Source organism: Atractosteus spatula, chromosome 9 (assembly GCF_055471065.1).
Source record: "Atractosteus spatula isolate fAtrSpa1 chromosome 9, fAtrSpa1.hap1, whole genome shotgun sequence".
Lineage (NCBI taxonomy): Eukaryota > Metazoa > Chordata > Actinopteri > Semionotiformes > Lepisosteidae > Atractosteus > Atractosteus spatula.
Genome location: NC_142714.1, coordinates 41196162 through 41210044, shown reverse-complemented (window position 1 = coordinate 41210044; position 13883 = coordinate 41196162). Strand labels below are relative to the sequence as shown.

General features: G+C 40.4%; 1 protein-coding gene across 1 annotated transcript; it reads left to right on the top strand.

Annotated features, from left to right (window-relative positions):
• Window positions 1-5161: 5161 nt before the first annotated feature.
• On the top strand, window positions 5162-13656 carry cnpy3 (canopy FGF signaling regulator 3). Its single transcript, XM_088926101.1, has 6 exons — window positions 5162-5377; window positions 6449-6572; window positions 7363-7459; window positions 8349-8471; window positions 9167-9284; window positions 11360-13656. The coding sequence occupies exons 1-6, from the start codon at window positions 5272-5274 to the stop codon at window positions 11596-11598; spliced, it is 807 nt and encodes a 268-aa protein (XP_088782227.1). The 5' UTR covers window positions 5162-5271; the 3' UTR covers window positions 11599-13656.
• Window positions 13657-13883: the final 227 nt, after the last annotated feature.

Here is a 13883-nt window from a genome sequence, read left to right as displayed (position 1 = left end):
TTCCCTTTATTTTTAGGACTTTTAGACTTTTATGGCACTATTATACATGCACTACTTTGGAATGGGGGAGGCTATTCCACAGTCAATGAGTTATTTTGGCTGTGGGTTGTGGTTTATTCAGAAGGTGCTGTGTGTCCTGCTGTTCCTCTCTGGGATGTTGCTGGATGTTGGGTGCTGGGATCACATGCTGGGGTTATGAGGTACTGTAGGTATCTTGAGATCTCAGAGTTCTTTGGGTTGTGTGGTATTGCATGTCTTTTCTTGGCAGCAGGGTGGAGATCACTATTCTGATGAGAATGAACTTCTGTGTCACATTCGCAGCCCCTCCCCTGAAGAAATGGACCACCTAATTTCTCTCTGGGTCCTCAGGCCTTTGCTGCCATCGTGGAGTATGATGTGTTCTGTGGAATAGGGCTAGAGCAGTGGCTAAGGATCTGCGCCAGTGGCTGTAAGGTTGCCGGTTCAAATCCGGTGTCTGGTGGAGGAATCCTACTGCGTTGGGCCCCTGAGCAAGGCCCTTAACCCCAACTGCCCCAGGGGAGCCATATAAACAGCTGACCTTGTGCTCTGATCCGTCTGTGTGCCTGTGTGTCTCATGGAGAGCAAGCTGGGGTATGTGAAAAGACAAATTCCTAATGCAAGAAATTGTGTATGGCTAATAAAGTGATCTGATCTTAATATCGTGTCCCAAATGTTGACCTGGACAGCAGCTGCCGTGCCTTCTCCATTAATGGACAATATACTTTTGTAGTTCAGGTGGGTAGCTGTGTCAGCATGGGTAGGCTGCAAAGGAACAAGTAATAGGTTTATTCCATGCTGAAAAGAGATGAAAGAAAACAACATTTCGGCTGTGGAGCCTTCTTCAGGTGTGAGTAATTTATTTTAAATGGTAGAAAGCATTAGTTTCCTCGAAAATTGTTCTAGAAGTCTCTGAGTGTTACTCTGTGTGGTGTCAGAGCCAAAAGAAAAAGTGTTAAATTTCAGGCAAAATCCTTTAGGAATTATATTTTAACAACGACATCTGTAAAGGAATAGGAGGTGGTTAGAAAGCCTGGTCTTGGAACAGATCGCTGTGAAGAGCCGGAATGCTGGTTTAGTAAGAAAGGGGGCAAGTAGCCCAGGGAGGAAGAGAAGGAACGACGAAGAGATCTAGAAAAAGATTTAGAGGAAGGCGTAGGGGGTCGCAGCAGAGGTAGGTTGAAGAAGTTCAGGTGGGTAGCCGCGTCACCATGCGTAGGCTGCAAAGGAACAAGTAATAGGTTTATTCGATGCTGAAAAGAGAAGAGAGAAAACACAATGTTTTGGCTGTGGAGCCTTCTTCGGGTGTAAGGTTACACCTGGATACTTTACACCCAAAGAAGGCTCCACAGCCAAAACATTGTGTTTTCTCTCTTCTCTTTTCAGCATCGAATAAACCTATAACATACTTTTGTTGTTAATGTCATAATCGCTACTCCTCCTCTTAAGGGCGCTCCAGCCCTTCCTTGTTCTACCTCCTTCCCCACACCTGTTCCTTGTTCCAGCCCCTCTTTAGTTCCACCTTAAAAGCCAGACGCAGACGTCACTCGAGGCTCTTCATTGAATCCCGTTACTTGAGAGCCCGGGTCGTGCTGCGTCTGGCTCCGTTATGATTTTAACTTTCTGTTCCTGATCCCCCCCGCCGGTTCCGACCCAGTTCCCATGTTTTAACCCCGGATGGATCGCCTGGCTATGGACTCTCGCTTCTGTCTTGGATTACCCGTTTGGACTTTTACATGGATTGTTCGCCCCGGAATCACTACCCCTGGATACCTGCACCCTTGGACACACCCCCTGTTACCATACCCTCTCCTGCATGGCTTTTTCCCCAGTGTTTCCTCACTAATCCGGATCATGTCGTCTGCACAGGGTCCGGAAAGAACTGTTCGTGACAGTTGTTTATAGTCCTGGGAAGAGCATTGATGTTTGTCCCATTGGAGTCAATGAGAATGGCTACCTGCACACAAGGAAAGGGTTGATTTTCATGAGTAAAATGGGGATTCTAGATCACAGCTCCTTGTTCCTTTTTTTTAACTTTTAAATTTATCTCAACATAGAACAGTATGGTTTAATCTGGTAGACACATCTAAAAATGCAATGTTTTCTAAGATGAAATTGTACACCTTTGTCATTACTGAATTCAGCTGTGTTAAGCAGGGAGGGGGGAGTACTGTCCGCTTTTGGGGAAATTGTTGAATGGTGGAAGGAACACTTTGAGGAACTCCTCAACCCAGTGGACGTGCCCTCCTATCAGGAGGCAGTGACAGACATACCTGGTGCAGGGGAGCCCATCACTGTTGCCAAAGTCAGTATGGTGGTCCGAGGACTCCATAGCGGTAAAACTGCGGGGATGGATGAGATGTGACCAGAGATGTTGAAAGCACTGGACAGTGTTTGGGGTAGCGTGGATAACGCGCCTCTTCAATGTTGCATGGAAGGTGGGTAAAGTACCCTTGGACTGGCAAACTGGGGTGGTAGTCCCTATATTTAAGAAGGGGGACCAGAGGGTGTGTTCCAACTACAGGGGGATCACTCACCTCAGCCTCCATGGGAAAGCCTATGCCTGGATACTGGAAAGGAGACTCCACCTGGTAGTTGAGCCTCAGATCCAGGAGGAACAATGTGGATTCCATCCTGGCCGTTGAACAGTGGACCAACTCTTTTCCCTGGCGCAGCTGCTTGAGGGTGCGTGTGAGAATGATAATCCAGTCCACATGTGTTTTCTGCTTTTGGAGAAGGCATATGACCGTCTGCGACACGGACAGGACTGAACAGCTACAGGGTTGTGTCAACTGCACGCAATGGGATGTGTTTAAAGACGCATCAAAGGATATTCACAAACTCTCTGAGGTGGTTTCCGATTACATTTCCTTCTGTGTAGACATCCATCATTCCTACCAAAAGCCTTAAGGTTTAACCCAATAACAAACCCCGGGTAACCAAGAGCCTTAAACATGTTTTGCTTAAAAAGAAACTTGTTTTCTCTCAAGAGGACACGGAACTCAGGAAGGAAGCACAGAAAGAAGTCAAAAGGGAGATAAGGAAAGCAAAGGAACAGTACAGGATAAAAATAGAAAATACCATGGCTGTGGGAGATTCAAGGTCGGCATAACAGGGTATTAAATCCGTGGCCAGTATCACCCACGAGAATAAGGGTAATACTGTTCCTGTGTTAAATGGCATGGCTGATCAACAGCTGGCAATTGATTTAAATGTGTTTTACACCCGTTTTGAAATGAAAGCTACAACCACCCCCCAACTTACAGTGCTGACCTCCCAGTATCTGGAAAGTCTATCAAAATTGATCCAGCTGAGGTACATACTGTAAGCCATTTAAGAAAATGAATGTGAGAAAGAGCACAGGTCCAGATAATGTGTGTGAAAGTGTTCTGCAATCTTGTGCAGATCAGCTGTGCGGTATTGTCCGAATGCTTTTTCAAATGTGCTTAAATCTACAAATCATCCCTTCTCTGTGAAAGAAACCCATCATTATCCCTGTTCCAAAAACTGCCAGGCCAACTGAGCTTCACAGCTTCAAGCCAGTGGCTCTTATATCTCTTCCAATGAAAAACCTGGAGAGACTTTTAACACAATACAACCATTGATGGTTGCACAGAAACTCAGAGAACGTCAAACTAAACAGTAACTTTTTAATAAATAGGACTCAACGGGTCAGATTGGGGAACTGGTAATTTGACATTCGCTATACTTCCACTGGATCGCCGCAGGGCTGTGTTTTGCTCCCCTACTGTAGACTAACGATTGTAAAAGCAAACACACAAACAGACAGCCCTGGGCACCTTATTAAGGGACCCAGAAAACCATCATGGACCCATTCTAAATGACTTTACTAAATGGTGCGGCGGGTTCTCTGTGCAGTTAAATGTTCCAAAAACAAAGGAGCTGGTCATTGCTTTGAGAAAAAATGCAATACCCCTCCAACCTACTGTAATTAATGGTCAGACTGTAGAAATTGTCAGTGACTACAAGTACATGGAACTGGTCAAAAAACATAAACCTGAGTTGAGACAACTGCTGTGACCATTTTAAAAAAGGACAAAAGAGACTCTTATTTCTAAGGAAACTAGGCTATTTCAAGGTAGATAGAACCATCCTAACATTTTTCTACAAGTCTTTTTATTGAATGCCCTTTCATACAACTGAGAGCTCAGTCACTTCTTGTACTTATATGCTTAATTAGATACATTTTGCTCCAAAATCATAACATTTCAAACTACAAGAGGGTGTAGTAATGTTATGTTAAACCTATAATGTAATGGTGAACCTGAAATATCTAAGGAATTGTTTTTCTTTCAATAGGAAGTCAGTTTCTTTGATAGCTTTTATTCCAACCAAACACCTGTTTAAATATTGCATAAAAAGGTGCAGGACTGACAGTTACTCAGTTAAACACATGCTGAGCTGAATGAAGTGCATCGTTATTCATCCATCCTTTAACCTCGTTATTCAATTCAGGGTCGAGGCCAGCAAATGGGCACAAGGCAGGATACATCCTGGATGGCACACCAGTCCATTGCAGAAGAGAATAATTATAAGCAAGAAAAACCCTTTCACACGTGCAATATACAATATTGCACCTTTATACAGTACAATACATGATATTATGCTGCATTGAAGAAGGGAGTTGTTTACAGAGATCAGCTTTAATGTAAGCTGTGGGATCGCTGATGCTGTATTGATAGGATCTGGCTTATGTGATTTTGCTGTAGAAAGACACGTTAAAAAAATTGATAAATAATTTAACAAGTGTCTTTCAAATGTACTGAAAAAAGGAAAACAAAGTGAAACGTTCGGCACTTGTTGCAAAACATACAATTCGATCGAATGTAAAATTAAAGAATTATTTTGCAGTGACACACATATTTGCTTCCTTGGGAAATACAATTCTTATTTTTGCAGAAACCCCACAAAAAATGTTTTGATCCCCAAAGATAAAAGCAACTAGAAACCGTTTTTCTATTTCTGCTCCTACAGCATCACATGGTTTCTTTTAGTCCAAATTTGAGCCTGCTCCCTGTCCGCCCTGTGATTGGTTCACAGCTTGACACTGCTTCGCCTCTGATTGGAAGGCTGGTCCCAGCTGCGCATGGTAGCTTCTGGCTAAGGCGGATATAGCAGTTTCATTCAGGAAAAAGCAGCGAGGGGGAGTTCTGGTTAAGCATATATAAAGTACATATGCGTACAAAAGTCGTATCGGTCTTGCTTCATGTCATTCTCTTTTAATATTCAGTAATGCGCACTTTGGCACTCCTGGGCCTGTTCGTACTGACGACGTTTTCACAGTCGGCAAAAAAAGATGAAGATGAGGAATGGGTGCATCTGCCGGATAAATGCGAGGGTGAGATAAGAATAGTATTGAGCTGAACTGCTGCTTGTAGCATTTGCGAGTTATTGCTTTTTTTCTGATCGTTATAATTAAAATAGGATTTTTTGTGTTAATTGAGTTGTACAACAATGTATAGTTTAAAAGTGCACGGTAAACCGCTGTTTTGCTGTTTCTAATAATAATTGCTCACACTTCGAAAGCGCTTTTCTGGACACTTCACTCAAAGCGCTTTACAGGTAATGGGGACTCCCCTCCACCACCACCAATTGAAACATTAGGTTGTATACAGTGTTAAGGGGTTACAGTACAAAATCTCACCCTCAAAAGAACACCAATAACACAAATTCAGTTAGTTATTTAATGCATGTACAATATGCCGAAGTATTTCTCCAGGCACTGGAAAAACTGCATGATCTTCATGTGCACTTTCTTGTTTAATTTACTGACTGGTGTGTTTGTAATTGTGTTACTGAATCCATTTGCGCACTGTAATGGTGTTTGCAATCTTTGTGATGATTTTACGATTTGTGCAATACAGGTCGATTTGCTTCCCTGAGGCCAATAGAGAGCTAACAGCAAATATACTAATATTATTCATCATATAATAGTGGAGACGTTATTTGTGAATTTCCCCCTTTCAAAAATGCAGAAGTGAAACTGGTAACGAATGCAGTAGTAACAATCAAAACAATGCATGTGCTGCTAATTATTAACATTTCAGTGTTTTTTGCTTGATATATATATAGAATTTGTTGTTTCTAGTATTCATTTTTCAGTCTTCTTCTGGAAAGATTGCACGCCTTAAATTTTACATTCTACAGTGACACTACACATAGTGAAAGGATTATTAAAAAGCGTCCAGGTGATTAAATTGGTGCTATTATTTTTCGATAGCTGTGCATTGCCCTTTAAATACTGCGTTTTAGTGTCGAATCCTTTAGATTTTTGTCCACAAATATGAAGGAAGCATTATATCTTCAATAAAGATAAAGTGCTTTACAGCACTATGATCTGACACTCAAAAACTTTGAATTGAAAAAATGGTGTTGTTTTGTGCAATCAGAGTCTTTTTGTCCTTAACAGTGTGCAAGTATGTGTCGGTGGAGATGAAGTCTGCCTTTGAAGAAACGGGGAAAACCAAAGAAGTGATTGACACAAAGTATCGTTTTTTGGATGAAAAGGGGACTCCAATAAAATATGTCAAATCGTAAGCTTTATTTTGCTGACTTTGTTTTGTTTTTTAACGTAACCGATCATTTTCTGTGTGGCACGTTTTACTGTTGCTCATTCCTTCTTTTCTCATGCTGTGATGGATACAATGTACTGTACAAGACCTCCAATAAAAAGGAAATGAGCAGATATCCAGAACATTCAATTAACAAGGAGTATATTTGCCACATGCTCAAGCTGCACGGGCATTTGAAAAATCCTTGAACTCAGACATTTATTAATAGGGGATGTAAATAAAACTGTACAAAATATTACAAATTTTGTGGTCTAATAAAAATATAAGAACAGTCACAAACCAGGAGAACATGTTTGTCGCATCTAGCCTGTTTGGAAATTAGTAGCTAATTGATCCAAGGATCTCATCCAGCTGTGATGTGGCATCTCATCATGAGAATCAATTTTCCGATTTTCTGAAAATAGCTGCACATTTTTAAATGTGCGTATATCTGGCAAGTGATGATATGTAATAGGGGAGAAAGAGAAACAGCATTTCATATTTTATTTTTTTCTGGAACCTTAGAACTGTTTTTGGGGAACTTTGCATTTTATTTGGAGGTTGTATCAAATCCTACACTGTTGACGATGTTAGGTTTTGCAGAGCTAGTTTTCTCTCTAGTAGTGATCACACTGTCACTGGCATAGCTGCATGTCTTGTTCTAAACCCTAACAGGGTTTATATTTAGTATCCTTGGTTGACACTCAATACTGGAGTTACAGTAATTCACCTGCGCTTAGGATTGTCTGCTGTTTTCTGTACTGTTCTTCAGTGACATCCGATTCATCGAAGTCATAGAGTCCATTTGTCAGAGGCTGATGGAGTATAATTTACACAAGGAAAGGCAAGGAAGCAACCGTTTTGCCAAGGTATGTAACAGGATATTGAGAGAGGTATGTGCCCAATGGATAAGTAGTCATTTAGAGTAATTAAATGTACACTGAAACCAAAAGCAACGGTTTTTCACCTCTTTTCTAGTCTAGCCTTTAAATCTTCTTAAAATACAGTACTTTCATTTGTGCAGACTAGTTTCTGGTGATTGTTTACAGTGTTATAAAGTATTGTGACATGTAGCATGAATGGTGCTAATTAAACATCCTGTCACCATGACTACATCTGAAGACTGAAAAGGAAGGAATCGGTGACGTTTGTTAGGATGTTAAAATGCACCCCACTGTAATTTTCATCTTCCCCTTATTAGATCACGTCCTAAATTGTGTTGCTCCATTTTATTTGCTTCTTGTGACCATGAATAACAATTCCTTTGGCAGGGCTTTAATTACATAATTTACTTTTTTGTTTTATAAAAAGAAATTCAATTTGTGTAGTTGATAATTGCTTGGTGAGTAAAGTAGCTGCTATGATGTGTAGTGAAATGGAAACAAAAACACCAAGGTTAAAATAACAAAAGAACAATTCCTAAAGCCTTGATAAAGCAAGGAATAAATACAAAAATATGTACTGTAGTTCTGTTAAGAAGGAACACAACCTAGCACTTAGAGTGTGATTAATTTTTTTTAGTAAAGAAGCTCTGAATCACAGGAAAATGTCAAAGTTTCAGAAATATATCCCTTCACTCAGCCTGCTAAACCCAGTAATTTCTGTGTAGGAGGAACATGTCACTGTGGGCATGATGCATATTCCTACAGTGAACATTTTCCAAGTTTTATTTTGGAAAAGACATTTAATAGCTCTGTCAAGTAACCATGCATGAGAATTTTCTGCTGGAATGCATATCTGTGTGCTGATCATCCCCAGGGAATGTCAGAGACGTTCACAACGCTGCACAATCTGGTCCACAAAGGGGTGAAGGTGGTGATGGATATCCCGTACGAGCTGTGGAATGAGACCTCTGCAGAAGTGGCAGACCTTAAAAAACAGGTCAGCTACACCAAGGGCTGCAGGAAACTGTGAATGTAATCTTGAGGTTTTCAGGAGCTGAAGTTCAGTTAGCTGTATGAGTGTCCTAAAGCCAACAGTCCTAACCCTACCAATAAATCGCATCCTACTTAGCAGTTAATACAAATGCCTGTTCTTGCTGAGGCTGAAGAATTAAACAGTCCTGATATCGGGCTGATTGTTTTGTTTTTCGGATGAATTTGTCTTCATGTCATTATACTGGACATGCTTTGTCTGAAAAAAAGTTATTGAAAAAGCATGTAATATTAAGTTTTTAATAAGAACCAAAACAGAGACATTGGTTTTCCACCTTGGACAGAATATACACATCATACGTCTGACAGTCCTGCTGTTTGGCAAACCTACCCTCTAAAAGATTAAGATTGTGCTTGTGAAACAATAGGGTTGGACGTTTGTTAGGTTATAAGACCAGAATTTAGTTTTTTATATACACATTTGAGCACATCACAGCTGCAGGAGTTCATGGGATAAAATTGCATTCAAGCATATTTCATGGATGTCTTTATAGATTTGAGTTCAAATGTAACCTGAGGCTGGCTGACTGTGTGGCTACACTCAGTTGTACAGAATCTGTAGGCCTTGTGATCATGTCTGGGTCTGAAAACCATTTTAGTATAGCAACAGATAGCAACTGCTTACTTATCTGTGCATTCTAGTGCGATGTGATGGTGGAGCAGTACGAGGATGTCATTGAGGAGTGGTACCGACACCATCAGGATGAAGACCTCACTACCTACCTGTGTGAGAAACACGTGCTAAAAGGCCAGGACACAGGTACTATATCACATCTGCAGGAACATTCATTGCCCTGTCCCAAAAGGTTCTCCTGCTCACACATAAGGCATGGAATAGTTCACGTACTGTAGGTAGCTGTGTCAGCATGCGTAGGCTGCAAAGGAACAAGTTAAAGATTTATTCCATGCTGAAAAGAGAAGAAAGGAAACAACGTTTCGGCTCGCACCCGAAGAAGTCTCCACAGGCGAAACATTGTGTTTCCTTTCTTCTCTTTTCAACATGGAATAAACCTTTAACTTGCTTCTATGGCACAGAATGGTTGTAATCCAGATTATTATAAGCAGTTATTTTATGAGTAGTCCAGATCTTAATCAGATGTCTGCTGAATCAGACTTACTCTGCTGTAGACCAGGCTTCACACAATGGGCACTAGTCTTTTTGCAGCAGAGTCAGAGTTTTTTTGTCTCATTTGCAGCAGAGTCTGAAACTTTTTTCCCCATTTTCTTTGTTGCTTCTGTTGCATGTCATGTGTAGTGTTGTGCAGAGCTTTGAGTTTCTTGAAAAGTACCTCTCTTCAAAAACCTCTAGCACGTTAGTTACACAAGTCGTACCTTTTCTAAAGCCAGGCTGATTATCTCCTTGAATCCTATTGCTATAACGATGATCTTCTAGTTTGGATTATTGTTTCTATAATCATACATGTAAGTTAAGATTTATTGGCCTTTTTATGTAAGGGGAATTTTCCAGTCAATGGCTGTAACATTTGTCTTGAGACAAATACTGGAAGAAGTTTGTTAATGGCCTATGAGTAACATCTCATTTACTGAAGAACAAAATAGGTAGAAATCAATCAGGCCCTGGAGATTTATCTTATTGTGTAACACTCTTGACTCACCCTTCTAATACTATTTAACACAGAACTTTCTTCCTCTATTGAGTCAATCGGAGACCCCCAAGGAAAACCAGTCTGTAAGATATAAGATAAGATTTTATTGTCTCCTGAGGGAAATTGTTTTACGGACACCCAGCACTCCTGTACATTTAAATAGAATGCAAAAATTTGCACATTATACTATTACAAAAAATAAGTAACAGTGGTAGCACTTTTCCTCTGGTCTAAGTTTCCTAACCAATGCCACAGTGTGGAGAAGGGACATTGTTCTGCCCTTGGATCAAGTTAGGAACTCTGTTTAACTACTTGATCATTAAACGTCTCCACAATTTCCTCGCGAAATTGTACCCTGGGCGAGTAAAAAGTCTCGTCCAAGTTTTCCCCTATATTGAGCTTGTGAAGTGGTTTCTCACTTCCCGCCAAATCTGTTGTGCAGAGAGGCAGATGGTACGTCAAGTTTGCCTCGTGTCATCCAGGCAAATGGAGGATCAAGTGGGAGTCCTCCTACATGTGGAGTAGTTTGGAATATTTAATGATGACATACGCTACATAAGAATTATCATTAATAGCTGAGTGTAAATCTAAATATACCATGCTGCGTGCTTTAGTGTTCTGACCCTGTTACTTGTTTGAAGACTTCTTGAAGGCTACAAGTTAGTTAAACGAGACCTTCCCTTTCTAAATCAATTTACCAAAAAACAGCACTTAGTGCTGCTAAAACCCAGGGACAAGGAGACGCTTCAGTGTCTTTCCTATTTGAGTGTTTTAATTGGCCCTGTTTGTTTAAAACTGAAATAGCCACAAACATTACACAATTACCAGTGACCAGCTCCTGTACAGCATTACAGAAAGGCAGCCTATTGAGGTTTACCCATTTGTTAAATAACACAAGAAACTCTAATATTACGCACACATCGAGAATGTAACAAATTTCCATAATAATACAAGATATTATGTACAGCCAGTTAGATGTGTGCTTTCATAGTCCCTTACATAAACTAAAAAGCATAACATAACAATTGATCTCTTAATAAACAGTTTCATGCTACAGTCTCACGATTCAAACTGGCAAGACGTTTCCTTTGTGCATATTAAATATGTATCATTACAACACAAAGGTGAATCTGCCTTTTTTTTGCCCCTTGAATGTACTTTGATGACCCATGTAAATACAGCTTCATTAGCCGCACTGAGTAAAACAATTTTGGTATGATTGTTTCAGGCTGCCTGAAAGAAGTCTGGATTGGGAAAAAGGGCGAAACTGCCACCCTTGATGAGAAAAAGAAGAAGAAGAAGAAGAAAAAGGGTGAGGGAGAGGCAGGAAAGCCGAAGAAGAAGACGAAAAAGAAGAAGAGCAAGCTGCCGGACGAGCATGAACAGGGAAGGGACAGGGACGGGTTCACATCTGATGAAGATATCCAGGAGAAAAGCCCACTGCCCCGAGAGAAGAGTGAGCTGTGATGCGTCCTATAGCACGGGCCTATTGTGTGTAAAGAGTTTGAAATATTCCTGGACTTCACAGAGACATCTGAAAGGCAGAGTGACGATTCCAGATATACTGTACACCTTTCAAGCCCTGATGCTGTTAAGCAGTGGCAGCTTGTAAAACATGCTGTCCCTTATCTAGTAAGTTGTTGGCTGATATGCAAGGACATGTTTGTAGTATGTCTTCTGGTGAATGCTGTAATAATGACTTTGACGGTGCACAGAAGAGATGCCCCATGGCTAATATGCAGTGCCTTGAGCTAGACTGAAGGTTCTTTGAAACTGGTTTCACGTCTGAAAAAGTCCTTAGCCCTGAGATGCACTGCAAGCCCAACACAAAGTGAGCAGCAATAGTAAAAGCATTGTTATTAACACCCCCCCCCCCGCTTTTTCTGTCCTGAGCACAGATAGGAACTATTTTAAAACTGAAGCTAGGAACACTTTTAAAATTCCTGAATCTGGACAACTTTTCATATGACTAATAAAGAGAATCACATTGGAGTACTGTGCTCCCTTGTACCTTTAGCAATTGTAGTGTGGGCATCGGTTTGTTCCTTGACCTGTAGTCTGCCCAGTTTCTTCTCTTAACTGGATGACCCCGTGTTCTATACAGTAGGAACACGCTGCCAAAACCCAGATTAGTCCTGGAACCCTATCAGCTCCCTATCAGTCTAAAATCCAAGCCGCACTTTTTTGGTAAAAACATCCTTACGTTGCTTAAATTATACTGAGATGATGACAGTGGTATGCTGCTTGCATTGCGCAGTGGAATGTAGATGGAATTTCACATGCTGCTGTGCTAGCTGATAGCTCATTCTGAAATGGTAATAAATAACAGGACTTGACTAAAAGCTAATTGTAAAAAAATTGGAAATTGAGGAGCCAGAAGAATAATTCAAAAGAAGCTGTGCCACTTTTTCTTTATCTGGCGCTTTTAAAAGGTAATTAACTTTTAGCCATTATAACCTCTCTGTCAAATTGATTGTTTTATTATGCTGTGATTTATCCACTCCCTTCTGATTATTAACCTGTATCATTTTTTCTGAAAACTCACTGTAGCCATCTAGTCACAAAAATTCACACAAAGTATTGAGTTTCTAAACGAAACAAACGCTCAGGTTTGAAAACTAACTTTAATTAATCAGAATCCAACCAGATATAAATCCTGGCTTATCACAGCAGTATGGTTTCAAAGTTTTCTTGATGCTCTAAAGAAAAGCTTTACTGTAAAGAGGGTTTTTGTTTAAAACATGTTCTCAATTGGGCTTCCTGCACCTACAGTAATACCAAAATACTTCTCTTTCATAATAAATTACCCGTTTGCAGCCTCATCCCCTGTGTTTAAAATGCTCACTTTCTGTGTAGTTTCCACTACATTTTGCACATTGATTATCTGGACAGTGGTTCATGTTCTGGACTAGATACTTGTTTGAGAAAGTAGAGCTGTCAGAATGCAAAGGAACAGGTCAAGGTTCATTCCATGCTGAAAGGACAAGGAAAGAGACACAACATTTCAGCTGTGGAGCCTTCACACACCTGAATAAAACCTGAATGGAATAAACCTTTACCTGTTCCTTTGCAGCCTAGGCATGCTGACGCAGTTCAGACCTACTTCAACTGTCAGAATAATGAATTGATGTGACAATTTGAAATGTTATTGTTGTGTATACTGTATGTCTGCAACACAGCGGCATTCCTGCTTAAGGAGCCTGCATGATTATGCAGTGACGTAGAATAAAATAAACTGGTATACTGTCCACAAATGCGTGAACAATCCAGGCAAGCTCACAGACCAGACTCAGAAACATTTGGAAGGATGCATCGTGGATGCACCACCTTAATGTAAAATAAAACTGGATGAGTTCTTGTACTGAAACCCTTTATTTTTTTTGTTGGTTTTACAAGACACCCATGTTCCTTAAAGGATGATCTATAGCAGGGATCTCTGACCTTGGTCCAATACAGTAGGTCACCTGTTTATAAAGATTGGCAACTCCTGTAAGGTACTGATGAGGGAAGCAAATAAACTTTGGTTAAGAGGATTCTTGTTCTTGAGTGCTGAAGAGCACTTGGATTTTAGTCTTAAATATTCTCAAAATGTCTTAATTTAACATCACTTGTTCAACTGATCACAATGGAATTGCTCTATATCTTTCGAAATTGGTGATTTAATGGTGATCTACCAATCTGGTGTATTTGGGCTCACTGGGACCTCGGTTGGTGATTCACGATCTGTATACAGTATATGCAGATTTTTTTCA